Here is a 23,568-nt window from a genome sequence, read left to right on the forward strand (position 1 = left end):
GGCTGTTCAAAATTCTGCCAGACTTTTTCTCACTATGTCCCTTGACTGAATCAATGTTGGGTGGGTACAGTGCCTGAGCGTGCAGAACGCAGCCGGGACAGTGTTCATTGACAAGCCCTTGCTGTCACCACCGCCTTATCCCTGTGCGGTTTCTCCTGCCGGCCTATCTGCCTTGGTCACAGTGGGCTCAGCCTCGGCTTTGGGCTGTCCCGGTGGAGGCGGCGTTCGGTTCTCGGTCGCGGCGGTCTCGGCGGGTTCGGAACCGCGGCCGGGCCGAGCGGCAGCGCGGGCTGCGGGCGGCGGCGGCTGCAGTCCCAGCGCGCACCGCTGGGTGGTGCCCTCGGCCAAGGCGGCGCCGAGCGGCTGCGGCAGCGGAGGCGGCCGAGCCCGGCCCGGCCCAGCCCAGCCCAGCCCAGCCCTACTCGGTTCGGCTTAGACCAGCGCAGCTCCGCTCATTTCGGCTTAGACCAGCCAGCCCGACCCTGCCGAGCGCAGCCCGGCTTAGATCAGCCCGGCACAGCCGGGCGGAGGTGGCTGTGACTGCGGCAGCGCGCGCTGTCCCGTGTCACCCGCTGCCGGGACACCCCGGCTGCGTTTCGGGCCGCCGGCCGGAATATCACAGAGCGAGGGAAGGCGCCCGGCCCGCACTTCGCCGCTTTCCGCGAGGAATCCGCCGGCACAGCCGCCACACCGACCCCGGCCCCGCCGCCGCCGCCGCCGCGCCATGGCGCTCGCAAGGCAAGTGCTTTGTCTCTCTGCTTTCCTCTCGCTGCCGCTCGCTCGGGCCGAGCCCATCCGCTACTCCGTAGCCGAGGAGGCGGAAAGCGGCTCCCTGGTGGGCAAGCTGGCGGAGGACGCGGGGCTGACGCCGGCGCAGCTCTCGGCTCGCCGCGCCCGCCTGGTCTCGGAGGACGGCCGGCAGCATTTTCGCTTCGAGCGCGCCTCCGGCCGCCTCGTCGTGGCGGGGAGGCTGGACCGGGAGGAGCTGTGCGGCCAGGCCGCCACCTGCATGCTCCCCTTCGAGCTGCTGCTCTCCAACCCCCTGCAGTTCTTTCGGGTCGAGGTGACTCTGGACGATATCAATGACCATTCGCCTGTTTTCCGAGAAGATCGAGTCTATTTTAGCATCCCCGAAACAAGTGGCACGGGTTCACATTTCCAGTTGGAGGCTGCTCAGGACCTGGATATAGGTAGCAACACAGTCCAGGAGTACAGCATTTCTCCCGAGAACGAGTATTTTAGTGTCTCCTATGGGAGTCGGAGTAATACTGACAAGTATGTTGAACTTGTTTTGGAAAAGCCCCTAGACAGAGAGGAACATGCAGAGATGGGTTTCAGTGTTATTGCTGTGGACGGTGGCTCTCCTCCCAGAAGCGGTGCCATCCAGATCTCTATTATCATTCTAGATGTAAATGACAATGCTCCAAAATTCACACAAGAGCCTTATATTGCAGAGGTGATGGAGAACACGCCAGAAGGCTCTGTGGTTCTTACTGTGCTGGCAACTGATCAGGATGCAGGAGTTAATGGGGTCATCTCCTATCAACTCAGCCAGGCAGTGGGACAGAGTGACTCAGCATTTGTGATTGATCCCATAACTGGTGAAATTAAACTTACAAAACCTCTGGACTTTGAGGCAGCAGAAACTCACGAGCTGATTGTGAGGGCTACAGACGGAGGGGGTCTCTCAGCCATCTGCAAAGTGTTGGTGGAGGTGGTGGATGTGAACGACAATGCCCCAGAGCTGGTGGTCAGTTCCTTCAGCAGTCCCATCCCTGAGAACACAGTGCCTGGCACGGTGGTTGCCCTGTTCTCGGTCAGGGACCGGGATTCTGGTGCCAACGGGAAGATCTCTTGTGCCCTCGAGGATCAGCTCTCCTTCTCCCTGCGGCCAGCCTATAAGAATTACTATGAGCTGGTGACAGTGAGCGCGCTGGACCGCGAGGAGACACCTCAGTACATCCTGAGTGTCACGGCAGCAGATGCGGGGTCGCCTCCTCTCACAAGCACCCAGACCTTCACCGTGGACATCTCCGATGTCAATGACAATGCCCCCGTCTTCAACCAGACCTCCTACACCATGTACGTGCGTGAGAACAACGTCCCCACGGTGTTTGTTGGGGCCGTCAGTGCTGGGGATGCTGACGTGGGGCTCAATGCCAAGGTGACCTATTCCCTGGCACCAGAGCAAGGGGCAGAGCGGCCCTCGTGCTCCTGCATCTCGGTGAACTCTGAGAACGGACACGTGTTTGTGCTGCGGCCCCTGGACTACGAGCACTTGAGGCAGACGGAGGTGACGGTCAGTGCCTCTGACGCGGGCTCTTCTCCCCTCAGAGCCAACGTCACCGTCCGCCTGGTCGTGCTGGACGAGAATGACAACGCTCCGCTCGTGCTCTACCCGGCCCAGGACGGCAGCCCAGCGTCCAGCGAGCTGGTGCCCGTGTGGGCTGAGGCGGGCTACCTCATCGGCAAAGTGGTGGCCGTCGATGCCGACTCGGGACAGAACTCCTGGCTCTCCTACCACCTGCTGAGGGCCACCGACCCAGGGCTGTTTTCGGTGGCTGTCCAAAGCGGGGAGGTGCGTCTGAGGCCGGTGACAGAGAGAGACAGCGTGAAGCAGAAGCTGGTTGTCCTGGTCAGAGACAACGGCAAGCCCCCACTGTCAGCCACGGCAGCCCTGAGCGCTCTCCTGCTCAAGGACTTCTCAGACGTGCGCCTCCCGCACAGCAGCCCGGCCCCAGAGGATCAGGACGGCTCCCTGACCACCTATTTAATCATTTCCTTGGTCTTTGTCTCACTGCTCTTCCTCATCTCCAGCGCAGTCTTTGTGGCTCGCAAGGCGTGCAGGAGAAAGGAGCTGGAGGCTGGCCATGTGCTCTATGGTGCCGACAACTTGCAGAGCGGCCTGGCCGATGCAGCCGCTGCAGGGACCCTGCCCCGCGCCTATTGCTACGAGATCAGCCTCACAACGGGCTCGGGCAACAGCGAGTTCAAATTCCTCAGGCCCATCCTGCCCAGCCTGCCCCCACAGCACTGCGCCCTGGGCCAGGGCCCCGATGAGGAACAGGATTTCCCCTGTGTCCCTGTCAGCACAGAGGACACGGCCCCAGACAATGCTGGGACTCTCTCTGCAGGACAGTTCAGCGTTCTTTCCTTTAACTAACATGAGTTCTGCACAGCCAGAGGCTTCATGGCCATTGATGGGAGGGGATCCACCCTGCAGCATGTGTCAATTGACTTTTCTAGAGTAAATTTTTTATGAATTAGCATTGACAGTTTACTGCAAATTCCTAGTCAGTGTAAAATTTTTCTTCCACCCCAAAAACACAAATGATGAAATAAGATACTCTGATTCTCTCCCTCAGACAATCGTCTCTTTCTCCTCTCTCACAGCTCTTTCTGATAGGCTTTAATAATGCACTCCCAGCTTTCCTCTTGTGTCTCTTGCTCTCAGACCATACCTTTGAGTACTTTTTATAGCTGAGTGGCACTGTTGTATAGATAAATTTCACATTGGTTAAAATGACACAAATCCCTTTTGCCCAGAGAAAGAAGGTAGTTCTGAACACCATGTCATTATGTTCTATTGGCATGGGACTTTTTCTTTGTGGAGTTCTGGGTGTATCTGTCTGAGATTTGTGGGCTCTGTGTATTATGCTTTTCCTCAATATGTCCGTCTGTATGGCCATTGGGAATCTGCAGATGCTTCACTATTTCTGCCTAGTGAAATTGCGAATTTGTCCCCTCCGGCCATTGCAATGCTGGCAGTGCTGGAAATTCCACGTCTGCTGAGCAGAAGGCAATTTTGATCCTATGAGTCCAGGACTACCAACTTCTTCAAGGCAGAGAATAGCAGGAAAATGCACAACAAAGTTTTCCTTTGTCCCATGTGTGGGTTTGGTGTTCAGTCCCTCTCTGATTGTCTTGGAAATACAGCAGCAGGAGATTTGTTAGGGTAGGCTGTAACCATAGAGAAAACCTATTACTTGTCTTTGTGTGCATGAAAAAGTCACATATCCATCAACAATGATTTTCTGAAGTTAGAACCAAGGATTTGAAAATAGAAATTTGAGTTTTGTTTCTCATTCTTGTTTCTGAATTCAGTTGTTTCTTTTTTTGAGTAGAAAGCTATCCCTACAGGATTATTTCCTTTTGTGTTAGACGATTTGCATTCCCATATTTGTGGTTTTCTCCTTCAACCCTCTGAAATGTACTGAGCATTACTTTGCTGGTTGATCTAGAGAAGGACTGCCAACCCATCCATAGCAAGTGGTTATTTTAATGATGTCTGTGATGCATGGAATATTCAGAAAGCCTCTCTCACGCTGTATTGTGGTGAAGTTAAAGAGATTAACACTGTAAACTGGCATACCTCTGAGTTAACAATTGAAAAAAATATGTAGAACAAAATAAAGAGAACAGCCGGACAACATTGGACGAGACAGAAGTGTTTGTAGAGATGTTCTTTCCTGAAACGGCTTCAAGGCTGTTCAAAATTCTGCCAGTCTTTTTCTCACTGTGTCCCTTGACTGAATCAATGTTGGGTGGGTACAGTGCCTGAGCGTGGAGAACGCAGCCGGGACAGTGTTCATTGACAAGCCCTTGCTGTCACCACCGCCCTAACCCTGCACGGTTTCTCCTTCCGGCCTATCTGCCTTGGTCGCTGTGGGCTCAGCCTCGGCTTTCGGCTGTCCCGGTGGAGGCGGCGTTCGGTTCTCGGTCGCGGCGGTCTCGGCGGGTTCGGAACCGCGGCCGGGCCGAGCGGCAGCGCGGGCTGCGGGCGGCGGCGGCTGCAGTCCCAGCGCGCACCGCTGGGTGGTGCCCTCGGCCAAGGCGGCGCCGAGCGGCTGCGGCAGCGGAGGCGGCCGAGCCCGGCCCGGCCCAGCCCAGCCCAGCCCTGCTCGGTTCGCCTCTAGACCAGCGCAGCTCGGCTCATTTCGGCTTAGACCAGCCAGCCCAGCCCTGCCGAGCGCAGCCCGGCTTAGATCAGCCCGGCACAGCCGGGCGGAGGTGGCTGTGACTGCGGCAGCGCGCGCTGTCCCGTGTCACCCGCTGCCGGGACACCCCGGCTGCGTTTCGGGCCGCCGGCCGGAATATCACAGAGCGAGGGAAGGCGCCCGGCCCGCACTTCGCCGCTTTCCGCGGGGAATCCGCCGGCACAGCCGCCAGACCGACCCCGGCCCCGCCGCCGCCGCCGCCGCCGCCGCGCCATGGCGCTCGCAAGGCAAGTGCTTTGTCTCTCTGCTTTCCTCTCGCTGCCGCTCGCTCTGGCCGAGCCCATCCGCTACTCCGTAGCCGAGGAGGCGGAAAGCGGCTCCCTGGTGGGCAAGCTGGCGGAGGACGCGGGGCTGACGCCGGCGCAGCTCTCGGCTCGCCGCGCCCGCCTGGTCTCGGAGGACGGCCGGCAGCATTTTCGCTTCGAGCGCGCCTCCGGCCGCCTCGTCGTGGCGGGGAGGCTGGACCGGGAGGAGCTGTGCGGCCAGGCCGCCACCTGCATGCTCCCCTTCGAGCTGCTGCTCTCCAACCCCCTGCAGTTCTTTCGGGTCGAGGTGACACTGGACGATATCAATGACCATTCACCCGTCTTCCCCGAGGAACGAGTCACTTTTAAGATCCTGGAAAGGAGTGACCCGGGCACTCGTTTCCCGCTGGAGGGTGCTAGGGACCTCGATATTGGAAGTAACACAGTCCAGGAGTACAGTATCTCTCCCGAGAATGAGTATTTCCGTGTATCCTACGGAAGTCGGACTAATGATGACAAATATCTCGAACTTGTTTTGGAAAAGCCATTAGACAGAGAGGAACATGCAGAGATGGGTTTCAGTGTTATTGCTGTAGATGGGGGCTCTCCTCCTAGGAGTGGGACCATCAAGATCTCTATTATCATTCTAGATGTAAATGACAATGCTCCCATCTTCACGCAAGAGCGTTATATTGGGAGGGTCATGGAAAACATGCCAGAAGGCTCTGTGGTTCTTACTGTGCTGGCAACTGATCAGGATGCAGGAGTTAATGGGGACCTCTCCTATGAACTCAGCCAGTCTGTTGTACAGGGAGACTCAACCTTTGTGATTGATCCCATAACTGGTGAAATTAAAATCACAAAACCTCTGGACTTTGAGGCAGCAGAAACTCACGAGCTGATTGTGAGGGCTACAGACGGTGGGGGCCTCTCATCCATCTGCAAAGTGCAGGTGGAGGTGGTGGATGTGAATGACAATGCCCCAGAGCTGGTGGTCAGTTCCTTCAGCAGTCCCATCCCTGAGAACACAGTGCCCGGCACGGTGGTTGCCCTGTTCTCGGTCAGGGACCGGGATTCTGGTGCCAACGGGAAGATCTCCTGTGCCCTCGAGGATCAGCTCTCCTTCTCCCTGCGGCCAGCCTATAAGAATTACTATGAGCTGGTGACAGTGAGTGCGCTGGACCGCGAGGAGACGCCTCAGTACATCCTGAGTGTCACGGCAGCAGATGCGGGGTCGCCTCCTCTCACAAGCACCCAGACCTTCACCATGGACATCTCCGATGTCAATGACAATGCCCCCGTCTTCAACCAGACCTCCTACACCATGTACGTGCGTGAGAACAACGTGCCCACGGTGTTTGTTGGGGCCATCAGTGCTGGGGATGCTGACGTGGGGCTCAATGCCAAGGTGACCTATTCCCTGGCACCAGAGCAAGGGGCAGAGCGGCCCTCGTGCTCCTGCATCTCGGTGAACTCTGAGAACGGACGCGTGTTTGTGCCGCGGCCCCTGGACTACGAGCACTTGAGGCAGACGGAGGTGACGGTCAGTGCCTCTGACGCGGGCTCTCCTCCCCTCAGAGCCAACGTCACCGTCCGCCTGGTCGTGCTGGACGAGAATGACAACGCTCCGCTCGTGCTCTACCCGGCCCAGGACGGCAGCCCAGCGTCCAGCGAGCTGGTGCCCGTGTGGGCTGAGGCGGGCTACCTCATCGGCAAAGTGGTGGCCGTCGATGCCGACTCGGGACAGAACTCCTGGCTCTCCTACCACCTGCTGAGGGCCACCGACCCAGGGCTGTTTTCGGTGGCTGTCCAAAGCGGGGAGGTGCGTCTGAGGAGGCCGGTGACAGAGAGAGACAGCGTGAAGCAGAAGCTGGTTGTCCTGGTCAGAGACAACGGCAAGCCCCCACTGTCAGCCACGGCAGCCCTGAGCGCTCTCCTGCTCAAGGACTTCTCAGACGTGCGCCTCCCGCACAGCAGCCCGGCCCCAGAGGATCAGGACGGCTCCCTGACCACCTATTTAATCATTTCCTTGGTCTTTGTCTCACTGCTCTTCCTCATCTCCAGCGCAGTCTTTGTGGCTCGCAAGGCGTGCAGGAGAAAGGAGCTGGAGGCTGGCCATGTGCTCTATGGTGCCGACAACTTGCAGAGCGGCCTGGCCGATGCAGCCGCTGCAGGGACCCTGCCCCGCGCCTATTGCTACGAGATCAGCCTCACCACGGGCTCGGGCAACAGCGAGTTCAAATTCCTCAGGCCCATCCTGCCCAGCCTGCCCCCACAGCACTGCGCCCTGGGCCAGGGCCCCCATGAGGAACAGGATTTCCCCTGTGTCCCTGTCAGCACAGAGGACACAGCCCCAGACAATGCTGGGACTCTCTCTGCAGGACAGTTCAACGCTCTTTCCTTTAACTAACGTGAGTTCTGCACAGCCAGAGGCTTCATGGCCCATGGGAGGAGGGGATCCATGTTGCAGCATGTGGCCATGGTTCTTCCACAGTATATTTGTGTTTGGAGTTGATTCAACCACCTTTATGCAAATTCCATTCAGAGTATAACAGTCTGCCACTCCAAAGACCAATGACACAAGAAGAATGGCAAAGTTTCTCGAACTTATTTAGTAATTTGTTTCAGCTCTTTTACTGCCATTGCTTACAGGCTTTAACTGTCTGGTTAGCACACCCAGCTGTGTTCTTGTTTCTTTTCCTGTCTGAATAGTCATAGTATGTTTTTATTCTCAGCTTTATACAATGTCACTGGTTGCCAAGCAAATCATATCCTCAATGAAATGCAAAAAGCCATTTTTGCAATTAATGAGGACAAGGAAGTTGGGAGTACTGGGATGCAACGTCACATGGGTACTCGGCCCTTTCTTGCCTGGATTTTGGATGTCTCTGTCTTCGATGAGGGCTCTGTGTGCTTTGCTTTCTTGTCACTATGAGAGACAAGACAAGCTTTCTTGTTCTTTCAGACACTGAATATTTGCAGATGCTTCAGTATTGTGGCCTGGTGGAGTTGCTCCCACCAGCCATTACAAGACAGGCAATGCCAGCTCAGCAGGGAAGGAGTTAATTTGGACCCTTTCACAACAGCAGTCCCGCCTTCCTTATCTAGCTCACAGCTGGACAGCAAAATGCGCATCAAAGTCTTCCTTGGTGTAGAAGAAGAGCTTGAGTGTTCTGTCACCTCAGGATTGCCATGGAAATACAGGATCACAAACAATGATAGGGTAGACTGTAATTGAATAGAGCTGAAGAATCATGTTCATTGCCATTGAATGCATTTGAAGGAAAACTCCACAATTACAGAAACTCAGTTACTGGAAGGTAGATGCAAGAAGAATTTTATAAAAAAAGACATTGGGATTGGTCTTTTCAGTGTAGTTCTTGAATGCAAATACTTCTTGATGGGACTAGAAAGCTGTGCCCGCATGGTTTTCTGTGTTTTTGTTAGAGAATTTGTAGTCCCATGTTTGCCCTTTCTCCGCTGAAATGTACTGAACACTATACTGAGCCTCTAGAGAAGGACTGCCACCCCATCAAGAATAGCTGGTTGTGTGAATGATGTCTGTGATACATGAAATACTCAGAAAGTCTCCCTCACGCTGTGGTGTGCTGAAATTAGACATTGTAAATTGATATAACTTTGAGAGTAGAAACTGAAAAGATGTGTAAGCTTGAAATAAAGAGAACACAGTGACTCCTTTTGTGGAGACAGAAGTCTTTGTAGAGACGTTCTTTCTGGGAAAGCCCTGCCACGACTTTTCAAAACTGTGCCAGTTACTTTCCCACTGTGTCCCTTGTCTGAAGGAATGTCGGGTGGGTACAGATCCTGAGTGTGAAAATACAGCCGGGAGAGTGCCCATTGGCATGTCCGTGCTGTCACCATCGCCCTATCTGTGCTCGGTTTCTCCTGCTGAGGGATGAAACTCTGTCCTTCGGGGCTCAGCCTCGGCGTTAGGCTGTCCCGGTGGAGGCGGCGTTCGGTTCTCGGTCGCGGCGGTCTCGGCGGGTTCGGAACCGCGGCCGGGCCGAGCGGCAGCGCGGGCTGCGGGCGGCGGCGGCTGCAGTCCCAGCGCGCACCGCTGGGTGGTGCCCTCGGCCAAGGCGGCGCCGAGCGGCTGCGGCAGCGGAGGCGGCCGAGCCCGGCCCGGCCCAGCCCAGCCCAGCCCAGCCCTGCTCGGTTCGGCTTAGACCAGCGCAGCTCAGCTCATTTCGGCTTAGACCAGCCAGCCCAGCCCTGCCGAGCGCAGCCCGGCTTAGATCAGCCCGGCACAGCCGGGCGGAGGTGGCTGTGACTGCGGCAGCGCGCGCTGTCCCGTGTCCCCCGCTGCCGGGACACCCCGGCTGCGTTTCGGGCCGCCGGCCGGAATATCACAGAGCGAGGGAAGGCGCCCGGCCCGCACTTCGCCGCTTTCCGCGGGGAATCCGCCGGCACAGCCGCGAGACCGACCCCGGCCCCGCCGCCGCCGCCGCCGCCGCCGCCGCCGCCGCCGCCGCCGCCGCCGCCGCGCCATGGCGCTCGCAAGGCAAGTGCTTTGTCTCTCTGCTTTCCTCTCGCTGCCGCTCGCTCTGGCCGAGCCCATCCGCTACTCCGTAGCCGAGGAGGCGGAAAGCGGCTCCCTGGTGGGCAAGCTGGCGGAGGACGCGGGGCTGACGCCGGCGCAGCTCTCGGCTCGCCGCGCCCGCCTGGTCTCGGAGGACGGCCGGCAGCATTTTCGCTTCGAGCGCGCCTCCGGCCGCCTCGTCGTGGCGGGGAGGCTGGACCGGGAGGAGCTGTGCGGCCAGGCCGCCACCTGCATGCTCCCCTTCGAGCTGCTGCTCTCCAACCCCCTGCAGTTCTTTCGGGTCGAGGTGACTCTGGACGATATCAATGACAATTCGCCTGTGTTCCGAGAAGATCGAGTCTATTTTAGCATCCCCGAAACGAGTGGCCCGGGTTCACTTTTCCCAATGGAGGCTGCTCAGGACCTAGATGTAGGCAGCAACACAGTCCAGGACTACAGCATCTCTCCCGAGAACGAGTATTTCAGTGTCTCTTATGGAAGTCGGAGTACTGGTGACAAATATGTTGAACTTGTTCTGGAGAAACCCCTAGACAGAGAGGAACATGCAGAGATGGGTTTCAGTGTTATTGCCGTGGATGGGGGCTCTCCTCCCAGAAGTGGGACCATTGAGATCTCTATTATCATTCTAAATGCAAATGACAATGCTCCCATCTTCACGCAAGAGCGATACATTGGAAAGGTTTTGGAGAACACGCCAGAAGGCTCTGTCGTTCTGTCTGTGCAGGCAACTGATCAGGATGCAGGAGTTAATGGGGACATCTCCTATCAACTCAGCCAGGCAGTGGGCCAGAGTGACTCAGGATTTGTGATTGATCCCATAACTGGTGAAATTAAAATCACAAAACCTCTGGACTTTGAGGCAGCAGAAACTCACGAGCTGATTGTGAGGGCCTCAGATGGTGGGGGACTCTCAGCCATCTGCAAAGTGTTGGTGGAGGTGGTGGATGTGAACGACAATGCCCCAGAGCTGGTGGTCAGTTCCTTCAGCAGTCCCATCCCTGAGAACACGGTGCCCGGCACGGTGGTTGCCCTGTTCTCGGTGAGGGACCGGGATTCTGGTGCCAACGGGAAGATCTCCTGTGCCCTCGAGGATCAGCTCTCCTTCTCCCTGCGGCCAGCCTATAAGAATTACTATGAGCTGGTGACAGTGAGCGCGCTGGACCGCGAGGAGACACCTCAGTACATCCTGAGTGTCACGGCAGCAGATGCGGGGTCACCTCCTCTCACAAGCACCCAGACCTTCACCGTGGACATCTCCGATGTCAATGACAATGCCCCCGTCTTCAACCAGACCTCCTACACCATGTACGTGCGTGAGAACAACGTTCCCACGGTGTTTGTTGGGGCCGTCAGTGCTGGGGATGCTGACGTGGGGCTCAATGCCAAGGTGACCTATTCCCTGGCACCAGAGCAAGGGGCAGAGCGGCCCTCGTGCTCCTGCATCTCGGTGAACTCTGAGAACGGACACGTGTTTGTGCTGCGGCCCCTGGACTACGAGCACTTGAGGCAGACGGAGGTGACGGTCAGTGCCTCTGACGCGGGCTCTCCTCCCCTCAGAGCCAACGTCACCGTCCGCCTGGTCGTGCTGGACGAGAATGACAACGCTCCGCTCGTGCTCTACCCGGCCCAGGACGGCAGCCCAGCGTCCAGCGAGCTGGTGCCCGTTTCGGCTGAGGCGGGCTACCTCATCGGCAAAGTGGTGGCCGTCGATGCCGACTCGGGACAGAACTCCTGGCTCTCCTACCACCTGCTGAGGGCCACCGACCCAGGGCTGTTTTCGGTGGCTGTCCAAAGCGGGGAGGTGCGTCTGAGGAGGCCGGTGACAGAGAGAGACAGCGTGAAGCAGAAGCTGGTTGTCCTGGTCAGAGACAACGGCAAGCCCCCACTGTCAGCCACGGCAGCCCTGAGCGCTCTCCTGCTCAAGGACTTCTCAGACGTGCGCCTCCCGCACAGCAGCCCGGCCCCAGAGGATCAGGACAGCTCCCTGACCACCTATTTAATCATTTCCTTGGTCTTTGTCTCACTGCTCTTCCTCATCTCCAGCGCAGTCTTTGTGGCTCGCAAGGCGTGCAGGAGAAAGGAGCTGGAGGCTGGCCATGTGCTCTATGGTGCCGACAACTTGCAGAGCGGCCTGGCCGATGCAGCCGCTGCAGGGACCCTGCCCCGCGCCTATTGCTACGAGATCAGCCTCACAACGGGCTTGGGCAACAGCGAGTTCAAATTCCTCAGGCCCATCCTGCCCAGCCTGCCCCCACAGCACTGCGCCCTGGGCCAGGGCCCCGATGAGGAACAGGATTTCCCCTGTGTCCCTGTCAGCACAGAGGACACGGCCCCAGACAATGCTGGGACTCTCTCTGCAGGACAGTTCAACGCTCTTTCCTTTGACTAACATGGGTTCTGCACAGCCAGAGGCTTCATGGCCCATGATGGGAGGGCATCCACGTTGCAGCATGTGTCAATTGATTCCTCCAGAGTAAATTTTTTATGAATTATCATTGACAGTTTCCTGCATATTCCTAGTCAGTGTAAAATTTTTCTTCCCCACCAAAAACACATTTGTGGAAAAAAAGATACTCTAATTCTCTCCCTCAGATAATCGTCTATTCCACCTCTGTCCCAGCCCTTTCTGATAGCCTTTAATAATGCACTCCCAGCTTTCCTCTTGTGTCTCTTGCTCTCAGACCAGACCTTTGAGTACTTTTTATAGCTGAGTGGAACAGTTGTATAGAAAGATTTCACATTGGTTAAAATGACACAAATCCCTTTTGCCCAGAGAAAGAAGGTAGTTCTGAACACCATGTCATAATGGTCTATTGGCATGGGACTTTTTCTTTCTGGAGTTCTGGGTGTCTCTGTCTGAGATGTGTGGGCTCTGTGTGTTATGCTTTTCCTCAATATGTCCGTCTGTATGGCCATTGGGAATCTGCAGATGCTTCACTATTTCTGCCTAGTGAAATTGCGAATTTGTCCCCTCCAGCCATTGCAATGCTGGCAGTACTGGAAATTCCACCTCTGCCGAGCAAAAGGCAATTTTGATCCTATGAGTCCAGGACTACCAACTTCTTCAAGGCAGAGAAGAGCAGGAAGATGCACAACAAAGCCTTCCTTTGTCCCATGTGTGGGTTTGGTGTTCAGACCCCCTCTGATTTCGTCTTGGAAATACAGCAGCAGGAGATATGTTAGGGTAGGCTTTAACCATAGAGAAAACTTATTAATTGTCTTCCTGTGCATGAAAAAGTCACATATCCATCAACAATAATTTTCTGAACTTAGAACCAAGGATTTGAAAACAGAACTTTGAGTTTTGTTTCTCATTCTTGTTTCTGAATTCAGTTGGTTTTTTTGGGAGTAGAAAGCTATCCCTACAGGATTATCTCGTTTTGTGTTAGAGGATTTGCATTCACATATTAGTGGTTTCTCCTTCAACCCTCTGAAATGTACTGAACATTACTTTGCTGGTTGATCTAGAGAAGGACTGCCAACCCATCTATATCAAGTGGTTATTTTAATGATGTCTGTGATGCATGGAATATTCAGAAAGCCTCTCTCGCGCTGTATTGTGGTGAAGTTGTAGAGATTAACATTGTAAACTGGTATACCTCTGAGTTAACAATTGAAAAAAATATGTAGAAGCAAAATAAAGAGAACAGCCGGACAACATTGGCGGAGACAGAAGTTTTTGTAGAGATGTTCTTTCCGGAAACGGCTTCGAGGCTGTTCAAAATTCTGCCAGACTTTTTCTCACTATGTCCCTTGCCTGAATCAATGTTGGGTGGGTACAGTGCCTGAGCGTGGAGAACGCAGCCGGGACAGTGTTCATTGACAAGCCCTTGCTGTCACCACCGCCTTATCCCTGCGCGGTTTCTCCTGCCGGCCTATCTGCCTTGGTCGCTGTGGGCTCAGCCTCGGCTTTAGGCTGTCCCGGTGGAGGCGGCGTTCGGTTCTTGGTCGCGGCGGTCTCGGCGGGTTCGGAACCGCGGCCGGGCCGAGCGGCAGCGCGGGCTGCGGGCGGCGGCGGCTGCAGTCCCAGCGCGCACCGCTGGGTGGTGCCCTCGGCCAAGGCGGCGCCGAGCGGCTGCGGCAGCGGAGGCGGCCGAGCCCGGCCCGGCCCAGCCCAGCCCAGCCCAGCCCTGCTCGGTTCGCCTTAGACCAGCGCAGCTCAGCTCATTTCGGCTTAGACCAGCCAGCCCAGCCCTGCCGAGCGCAGCCCCGCTTAGATCAGCCCGGCACAGCCGGGCGGAGGTGGCTGTGACAGCGGCAGCGCGCGCTGTCCCGTGTCCCCCGCTGCCGGGACACCCCGGCTGCGTTTCGGGCCGCCGGCCGGAATATCACAGAGCGAGGGAAGGCGCCCGGCCCGCACTTCGCCGCTTTCCGCGGGGAATCCGCCGGCACAGCCGGGAGACCGACCCCGGCCCCGCCGCCGCCGCCGCCGCCGCCGCCGCGCCATGGCGCTCGCAAGGCAAGTGCTTTGTCTCTCTGCTTTCCTCTCGCTGCCGCTCGCTCTGGCCGAGCCCATCCGCTACTCCGTAGCCGAGGAGGCGGAAAGCGGCTCCCTGGTGGGCAAGCTGGCGGAGGACGCGGGGCTGACGCCGGCGCAGCTCTCGGCTCGCCGCGCCCGCCTGGTCTCGGAGGACGGCCGGCAGCATTTTCGCTTCGAGCGCGCCTCCGGCCGCCTCGTCGTGGCGGGGAGGCTGGACCGGGAGGAGCTGTGCGGCCAGGCCGCCACCTGCATGCTCCCCTTCGAGCTGCTGCTCTCCAACCCCCTGCAGTTCTTTCGGGTCGAGGTGACTCTGGACGATATCAATGACCATTCACCCGTCTTCCCCGAGGAACGTGTCACTTTTAAGATTCCAGAGACGAGCGAGCCAGGCTCTCGATTTCCGCTGGAGGTTGCTAAGGACCTCGATATTGGCAGCAACACAGTCCAGGAGTACAGCATCTCTCCCGAGAACGAGTATTTCAGTGTCTCTTATGGAAGTCGGAGTACTGGTGACAAATATGTTGAACTTGTTCTGGAGAAACCGCTAGACAGAGAGGAACATGCAGAAATGAGTTTCACTGTTATTGCCGTGGATGGGGGCTCTCCTCCCAGAAGTGGGACCATTGAGATCTCTGTTATCATTCTAGATGTAAATGACAATGCTCCCATCTTCACACAAGATCGTTATATTGGGAGGATTATAGAAAACATGCCAGAAGGATCTGTGGTTCTGACTGTGCTGGCAACTGATCAGGATGCAGGAATTAATGGGGAAATTTCCTACCAGTTCAGCCAGGCAGTGGGACAGAGTGAATTAGCATTTGTGATTGATCCCATAACTGGTGAAATTAAACTCACAAAACCTCTGGACTTTGAGTCAGCAAACTCTTATGAGCTCAGTGTGAGGGCTACAGATGGTGGGGGGCTCTCAGCCATCTGCAAAGTGTTGGTGGAGGTGGTGGATGTGAACGACAATGCCCCAGAGCTGGTGGTCAGTTCCTTCAGCAGTCCCATCCCTGAGAACACAGTGCCCGGCACGGTGGTTGCCCTGTTCTCGGTGAGGGACCGGGATTCTGGTGCCAACGGGAAGATCTCCTGTGCCCTCGAGGATCAGCTCTCCTTCTCCCTGCGGCCAGCCTATAAGAATTACTATGAGCTGGTGACATTGAGCGCGCTGGACCGCGAGGAGACACCTCAGTATATCCTGAGTGTCACGGCAGCAGATGCGGGGTCGCCTCCTCTCACAAGCACCCAGACCTTCACCGTGGACATCTCCGATGTCAATGACAATGCCCCCGTCTTCAACCAGACCTCCTACACCATGTACGTGCGTGAGAACAACGTGCCCACGGTGTTTGTTGGGGCCGTCAGTGCTGGGGATGCTGACGTGGGGCTCAATGCCAAGGTGACCTATTCCCTGGCACCAGAGCAAGGGGCAGAGCGGCCCTCGTGCTCCTGCATCTCGGTGAACTCTGAGAACGGACACGTGTTTGTGCTGCGGCCCCTGGACTACGAGCACTTGAGGCAGACGGAGGTGACGGTCAGTGCCTCTGACGCGGGCTCTCCTCCCCTCAGAGCCAACGTCACCGTCCGCCTGGTCGTGCTGGACGAGAATGACAACGCTCCGCTCGTGCTCTACCCGGCCCAGGACGGCAGCCCAGCGTCCAGCGAGCTGGTGCCCGTTTCGGCTGAGGCGGGCTACCTCATCGGCAAAGTGGTGGCCGTCGATGCCGACTCGGGACAGAACTCCTGGCTCTCCTACCACCTGCTGAGGGCCACCGACCCAGGGCTGTTTTCGGTGGCTGTCCAAAGCGGGGAGGTGCGTCTGAGGAGGCCGGTGACAGAGAGAGACAGCGTGAAGCAGAAGCTGGTTGTCCTGGTCAGAGACAACGGCAAGCCCCCACTGTCAGCCACGGCAGCCCTGAGCGCTCTCCTGCTCAAGGACTTCTCAGACGTGCGCCTCCCGCACAGCAGCCCGGCCCCAGAGGATCAGGACGGCTCCCTGACCACCTATTTAATCATTTCCTTGGTCTTTGTCTCACTGCTCTTCCTCATCTCCAGCGCAGTCTTTGTGGCTCGCAAGGCGTGCAGGAGAAAGGAGCTGGAGGCTGGCCATGTGCTCTATGGTGCCGACAACTTGCAGAGCGGCCTGGCCGATGCAGCCGCTGCAGGGACCCTGCCCCGCGCCTATTGCTACGAGATCAGCCTCACAACGGGCTCGGGCAACAGCGAGTTCAAATTCCTCAGGCCCATCCTGCCCAGCCTGCCCCCACAGCACTGCGCCCTGGGCCAGGGCCCCGATGAGGAACAGGATTTCCCCTGTGTCCCTGTCAGCACAGAGGACACGGCCCCAGACAATGCTGGGACTCTCTCTGCAGGACAGTTCAGCGCTCTTTCCTTTGACTAACATGGGTTCTGCACAGCCAGAGGCTTCATGGCCCATGATGGGAGGGGATCCACGTTGCAGCATGTGTCAATTGATTTTTCTAGAGTAAATTTTTTATGAATTAGCATTGACAGTTTCCTGCAAATTCCTAGTCAGTGTAAAATTTTTGTTCCACACCAAAAACACATTTGTGGAAAAAAAGATACTCTAATTCTCTCCCTCAGAAAATCGTCTATTTCTCCTCTGTCACAGCCTTTCTGTTAGGCTTTAATAATGCCCTCCCATCTTTTTTCTCCTGTCTCTTGCTCTCAGACCATACCTTTGAGTACTTTTTATAGCTGAGTGGCACAGTTGTGTAGATAAATTTCACATTGCTTAAAATGACACAAATCCCTTTTGCGCAGAGAAAGAAGTTAGTCCTGAACACCATGTCATGATGTTCTGTTAGCATGGGACTTTTTCTTTGTGGAGTTCTGGGTGTCTCTGTCTGAGATGTGTGGGCTCTGTGTGTTATGCTTTTCCTCAATATGTCTGTCTGTATGGCCACTGGGAATCTGCAGATGCTTCACTATTTCTGCCTAGTGAAATTGCTAATTTGTCCCCTCCAGCCATTGCAATGCTGGCAGTGCTGGAAATTCCACCTCTGCTGAGCAGAAGGCAATTTTGATCCTATGAGTCCAGGACTACCAACTTCTTCAAGGCAGAGAAGAACAGGAAAATGCACAACAAAGTTTTCCTTTGTCCCATGTGTGGGTTTTATGTTCAGTCTCCCTCTGATTGTCTTGGAAATACAGCGGCAGGAGATTTGTTAGGGTAGGCTGTAACCATAGAGAAAACATATTAATTGTCTTTGTATGCATGAAGAAGTCACACATCCATCAACAATAATTTTCTGAAGTTAGAACCAAGGATTTGAAAACAGAACTTTGAGTTTTGTTTCTCATTCTTGTTTCTGAATTCAGTTGTTTCTTTTTGGGAGTAGAAAGCTATCCCTAATGGATTATCTCCTTTTGTTTTAGAGGATTTGCATTCACATATTTGTGGTTTCTCCTTCAACCCTCTGAAATGTACTGAGCATTACTTTACTGGTTGATCTAGAGAAGGACTCCCAACCCATCCATAGCAAGTGGTTATTTTAATGATGTCTGTGATGCAAGGAATATTCAGAAAGCCTCTCTCACGCTGTATTGTGGTGATGTTGTAGAGATTAACATTGTAAACTGGTATACCTCTGAGTTGGACAATTGAAAAAATATGTAGAAGCAAAATAAAGAGAACAGCCGGACAACATTGGAGGAGACAGAACTGTTTGTAGAGATGTTCTTTCCTAAAACGGCTTCAAGGCTGTTCAAAATTCTGCCAGACTTTTTCTCACTATGTCCCTTGACTGAATCAATGTTGGGTGGGTACAGTGCCTGAGCGTGGAGAACGCAGCCGGGACAGTGTTCATTGACAAGCCCTTGCTGTCACCACCGCCTTATCCCTGTGCGGTTTCTCCTGCCGGCCTATCTGCCTTGGTCGCTGTGGGCTCAGCCTCGGCTTTAGGCTGTCCCGGTGGAGGCGGCGTTCGGTTCTCGGTCGCGGCGGTCTCGGCGGGTTCGGAACCGCGGCCGGGCCGAGCGGCAGCGCGGGCTGCGGGCGGCGGCGGCTGCAGTCCCAGCGCGCACCGCTGGGTGGTGCCCTCGGCCAAGGCGGCGCCGAGCGGCTGCGGCAGCGGAGGCGGCCGAGCCCGGCCCGGCCCAGCCCAGCCCAGCCCAGCCCTGCTCGGTTCGCCTTAGACCAGCGCAGCTCAGCTCATTTCGGCTTAGACCAGCCAGCCCGGCCCTGCCGAGCGCAGCCCGGCTTAGATCAGCCCGGCACAGCCGGGCGGAGGTGGCTGTGACAGCGGCAGCGCGCGCTGTCCCGTGTCCCCCGCTGCCGGGACACCCCGGCTGCGTTTCGGGCCGCCGGCCGGAATATCACAGGGCGAGGGAAGGCGCCCGGCCCGCACTTCGCCGCTTTCCGCGGGGAATCCGCCGGCACAGCCGGGAGACCGACCCCGGCCCCGCCGCCGCCGCCGCCGCCGCCGCGCCATGACGCTCGCAAGGCAAGTGCTTTGTCTCTCTGCTTTCCTCTCGCTGCCGCTCGCTCTGGCCGAGCCCATCCGCTACTCCGTAGCCGAGGAGGCGGAAAGCGGCTCCCTGGTGGGCAAGCTGGCGGAGGACGCGGGGCTGACGCCGGCGCAGCTCTCGGCTCGCCGCGCCCGCCTGGTCTCGGAGGACGGCCGGCAGCATTTTCGCTTCGAGCGCGCCTCCGGCCGCCTCGTCGTGGCGGGGAGGCTGGACCGGGAGGAGCTGTGCGGCCAGGCCGCCACCTGCATGCTCCCCTTCGAGCTGCTGCTCTCCAACCCCCTGCAGTTCTTTCGGGTCGAGGTGACTCTGGACGATATCAATGACCATTCACCCATCTTCCCCGAGGAACGTGTCACGTTTGACATCCTAGAAAGGAGCGACCCGGGCAGTCATTTTCCACTGGAGGTGGCTCGGGACCTCGATATTGGCGTCAACAATATCCAGGAGTACAGCATCTCTCCCGAGAATGAGTATTTCAGTGTCTCCTATGGGAGTCGCATTACAGGCAAAAAGTATCTTGAACTCGTTCTGGAAAAGCCATTAGACAGAGAGGAACATGCAGAGATGGGTTTCAGTGTTATTGCCGTGGATGGGGGCTCTCCTCCCAGGAGTGGCACTGCAGAAGTGAAAATTCTCATTCTAGATGTAAATGACAATGCTCCCATTTTCACACAGGAGGTATGTATAGGACAGGTTTTAGAAAACATGCCAGAAGGCTCTGTGGTTCTGTCTGTGCTGGCAACTGATCAGGATGCAGGAATTAATGGGGAAATCACCTATCAACTCATTGAAGAAGTGGGACAGGGAGACTCTGCATTTGTGATAGATCCCATAACTGGTGAAATTAAACTCACAAAACCTCTGGACTTCGAGGCAGCAAACTCTTATGAGCTCAGTGTGAGGGCCAGAGATGGTGGAGGGCTCTCAGCAATCTGCAAAGTGTTGGTGGAGGTGGTGGATGTGAACGACAATGCCCCAGAGCTGGTGGTCAGTTCCTTCAGCAGTCCCATCCCCGAGAACACAGTGCCCGGCACGGTGGTTGCCCTGTTCTCGGTCAGGGACCGGGATTCTGGTGCCAACGGGAAGATCTCCTGTGCCCTCGAGGATCAGCTCTCCTTCTCCCTGCGGCCAGCCTATAAGAATTACTATGAGCTGGTGACAGTGAGCGCTCTGGACCGCGAGGAGACGCCTCAGTACATCCTGAGTGTCACGGCAGCAGATGCGGGGTCACCTCCTCTCACAAGCACCCAGACCTTCACCGTGGACATCTCCGATGTCAATGACAATGCCCCCGTCTTCAACCAGACCTCCTACACCATGTACGTGCGTGAGAACAACGTACCCACGGTGTTTGTTGGGGCCGTCAGTGCTGGGGATGCTGACGTGGGGCTCAATGCCAAGGTGACCTATTCCCTGGCACCAGAGCAAGGGGCAGAGCGGCCCTCGTGCTCCTGCATCTCGGTGAACTCTGAGAACGGACACGTGTTTGTGCTGCGGCCCCTGGACTACGAGCACTTGAGGCAGACGGAGGTGACGGTCAGTGCCTCTGACGCGGGCTCTCCTCCCCTCAGAGCCAACGTCACCGTCCGCCTGGTCGTGCTGGATGAGAATGACAACGCTCCGCTCGTGCTCTACCCGGCCCAGGACGGCAGCCCAGCGTCCAGCGAGCTGGTGCCCGTTTCGGCTGAGGCGGGCTACCTCATCGGCAAAGTGGTGGCCGTCGATGCCGACTCGGGACAGAACTCCTGGCTCTCCTACCACCTGCTGAGGGCCACCGACCCAGGGCTGTTTTCGGTGGCTGTCCAAAGCGGGGAGGTGCGTCTGAGGAGGCCGGTGACAGAGAGAGACAGCGTGAAGCAGAAGCTGGTTGTCCTGGTCAGAGACAACGGCAAGCCCCCACTGTCAGCCACGGCAGCCCTGAGCGCTCTCCTGCTCAAGGACTTCTCAGACGTGCGCCTCCCGCACAGCAGCCCGGCCCCAGAGGATCAGGACGGCTCCCTGACCACCTATTTAATCATTTCCTTGGTCTTTGTCTCACTGCTCTTCCTCATCTCCAGCGCAGTCTTTGTGGCTCGCAAGGCGTGCAGGAGAAAGGAGCTGGAGGCTGGCCATGTGCTCTATGGTGCCGACAACTTGCAGAGCGGCCTGGCCGATGCAGCCGCTGCAGGGACCCTGCCCCGCGCCTATTGCTACGAGATCAGCCTCACCACGGGCTCGGGCAACAGCGAGTTCAAATTCCTCAGGCCCATCCTGCCCAGCCTGCCCCCACAGCACTGCGCCCTGGGCCAGGGCCCCGATGAGGAACAGGATTTCCCCTGTGTCCCTGTCAGCACAGAGGACACGGCCCCAGACAATGCTGGGACTCTCTCTGCAGGACAGTTCAACGCTCTTTCCTTTAACTAACATGAGTTCTGCACAGCCAGAGGCTTCATGGCTTATGGGAGGAGATGATCCATGTTGCAGCATGTGGCAGTGGTACATCCAGACTAAAGTTGTATTTTCAATTTGTGTAATCAACTTGCTGCAAATTCTAAGTTTGACTAAAAATTTGTCTTCCACTCCAAAACGCAAACAAGCAAACCAAAGCAACTCTGGTTCTCTCACTGAGGCAATAGTATGTTTCAGCTGTCATGGTCATTTCTGACTGTGTTTAAGGAAGTTGTAAACACTCCAGCTATGCTGTTGTCTCTCTTGCTCTCCAACAAGACAGTGCAGCTTTTCTTCTGTCCTTTGTCAAAAGGGCACTCCTTGTGTCCTAGTTTGGCAGACTATGCCAGATCTCTTCCTTTAAAAAAAGTGTACAAAACCCCTTTCCCAGCTCATGAAAGCAAATACGTTGAGAGTACAGTGTCCCATGTTGTGTGAGGACTGGGTTCTTTCTTCCCTGGATTCTGGTTGCCTCTCTCTGGGGTGTGTGGGCTGTGTGTGCTTTGGTTTCCTGTCAGTCAGTATAGCCACTGTGTGTCTGCATATAATTCACTACTGTGGCCTGGTGGAGTTGCTCCTATCCAACCTTTGCAATGCAGGCAATTGCAGCTCACCTGGCAAGAAGACTATTCTGACCCTCTGACTACAGGAGTCTTATTTTCTCCAGGGCAGGGAAGAGCAGTAAAATGTATGACAAAATATTCTTTTTGCCCTATAAAGCAGCACTCGGTGTTATGTCTCCTTGAAATATTGAATTATAACAGCACAAATGATGTTTGGTTTACTATAACTGTACAAAGTTTTGAAAAAATGTTCATTTCCCTTGGCTATATTTCATAAATATCCATAAGTCCTTCAGAGAGTATTTTCTAAGAGTAGAATCAACATGAAATGTTAGAAAGGAGATTGATATTGGCCTTTTTATTGTTCCTGTATACAGTGGTTCCTTGTTGGGAGTAGAAAGCTGTCCCCACATGACTTTCTTCATTTGTGTTAGAGCATTTGAATTCTCCTTTTTGCCCTTTCTCCTGCTACTCTCTGAGCTGAATTTGAGCATTGTCTTTCTTTTTCTGCTTAAGGACTGCAAACCCATGTATAATAACTGATTACTTGAATGATGTGCTGTGTGGACTATTTATAAGGTCTCACGCTGTGTTTTGTTGTTTTGTTGAAGTTATAAAGTTTAATATTGTAAACTTGGATACCCCTGAGTGTAAAACTGAAATAAAGGGAACACCTGAATGCCTTGTGTGGAGACAGTCTTTGTGTTTTCCTTTGGCCTAGACAGTGGTTGAGTGGGCATATCTCTCCAGTTTCAAGATGCAGCTGATAAAGCATTCAGGAAAATTGGGAGGACAATGGAATTGCTATCAGGCCTCTATGGTTCTTTTGAGCACTGACATTTAGGCTGAGATGGAACCCAGTAATAGGCAGGTCAGGGAGACTGGGCCCCACCTCCACACAGGCCCTAGGTGTGCTCTGTCCCTGTAAAGCTGTGATGTAGGGGGGTGACCTTCTCAAATCTCCTGACAGCTGCATCCCCAGATGGCAGTTACGAGGTGTTTGTAACACTTCAGATGTAGGAATTTTAGAAAAGAATGGCACAAAGCCAGGAATTATTTACCTTGGGAAGTATTTTTAGAGAGTGCCTGGAGATGGAATTTTGATGAGTAAAAACTGCTACCAGGGAGAAGCTTTGGTATCATGAAATGCAGAGGACTACAGCAGGACTATTTCCACAAGGCCCAGATGAAAAGGTAGGTCCTGGGGAGCAAATGGTGTAGTGACGCTGACCAGAAGACTGATGAACATCAAGGTTGAAGTAATCCATAATCCAGTTAATCTGGGAAGACATAAACTTCTGATGTACTGTGTTCTACTCTACAAATACGCTGGTGGAGGATTAGATTAATCTCATTTTAACCAAGGAACCTGCAGGCAGGTCCTCCTTCCCACTGGTGAGAAAGCCACCTGTGAGCAAGATGTCCGCATGCAAACTTCTTCTACTGGAACTCTAAAAATTATGAATAAAACTGGTTTACTGTGTGAAAGTCCTGTAGTGTCTTGACTGAGTGGAACAGGGGCACACTTCCTTTCCTGGGATCAGGATCTGCTTGGCATCCTGTGTGTGGCTGAATTCCTGTGGGAAGTTACGTTTACTCAATGTTCTCCACATCTAAAGGAATGTAAGGTTACCTATGCAAATCTTTTCCACTAGTCTGTGTTATAAAAGAGAGTTGTGTGTCTCTTACTGAGATCACAAGAGACCATCACCTTTTGTTATTAAATTTCTGGGGTTTGGGTCATTCCAGTTTGAGGCTTCAAGTGTCTGAGGCAGTCCATAATCAGATAGTTTATTAA

At 55.3% G+C, this 23,568-nt stretch overlaps 5 protein-coding genes across 5 annotated transcripts; all 5 read left to right on the forward strand.

Moving 5' to 3' along the window:
- Positions 1–53: 53 nt before the first annotated feature.
- LOC100226723 (protocadherin beta-15-like) lies at positions 54–4,529 on the forward strand. The gene has a single exon (XM_030283652.3). The coding sequence runs from the start codon at positions 725–727 to the stop codon at positions 3,161–3,163; it is 2,439 nt and encodes an 812-aa protein (XP_030139512.2). The 5' UTR covers positions 54–724; the 3' UTR covers positions 3,164–4,529.
- Positions 4,530–4,679: 150 nt separating this feature from the next.
- Positions 4,680–8,955, forward strand: LOC100225784 (protocadherin beta-15). Its single transcript, XM_030283650.4, has one exon. It carries the CDS (start codon positions 5,211–5,213, stop codon positions 7,650–7,652), a length of 2,442 nt encoding a protein of 813 aa, XP_030139510.2. The 5' UTR covers positions 4,680–5,210; the 3' UTR covers positions 7,653–8,955.
- A 137-nt stretch (positions 8,956–9,092) lies between these two features.
- LOC140685054 (protocadherin beta-15-like) lies at positions 9,093–13,474 on the forward strand. The gene has a single exon (XM_072935464.1). It carries the CDS (start codon positions 9,751–9,753, stop codon positions 12,190–12,192), a length of 2,442 nt encoding a protein of 813 aa, XP_072791565.1. The 5' UTR covers positions 9,093–9,750; the 3' UTR covers positions 12,193–13,474.
- A 134-nt stretch (positions 13,475–13,608) lies between these two features.
- LOC140685055 (protocadherin beta-15-like) lies at positions 13,609–17,959 on the forward strand. The gene has a single exon (XM_072935465.1). The coding sequence runs from the start codon at positions 14,249–14,251 to the stop codon at positions 16,688–16,690; it is 2,442 nt and encodes an 813-aa protein (XP_072791566.1). The 5' UTR covers positions 13,609–14,248; the 3' UTR covers positions 16,691–17,959.
- A 125-nt stretch (positions 17,960–18,084) lies between these two features.
- LOC115497045 (protocadherin beta-15) lies at positions 18,085–22,449 on the forward strand. The gene has a single exon (XM_030283653.3). It carries the CDS (start codon positions 18,742–18,744, stop codon positions 21,181–21,183), a length of 2,442 nt encoding a protein of 813 aa, XP_030139513.2. The 5' UTR covers positions 18,085–18,741; the 3' UTR covers positions 21,184–22,449.
- Positions 22,450–23,568: the final 1,119 nt, after the last annotated feature.

Source organism: Taeniopygia guttata, chromosome 13, assembly GCF_048771995.1.
Source record: "Taeniopygia guttata chromosome 13, bTaeGut7.mat, whole genome shotgun sequence".
In the NCBI taxonomy this organism is placed as follows: domain Eukaryota; kingdom Metazoa; phylum Chordata; class Aves; order Passeriformes; family Estrildidae; genus Taeniopygia; species Taeniopygia guttata.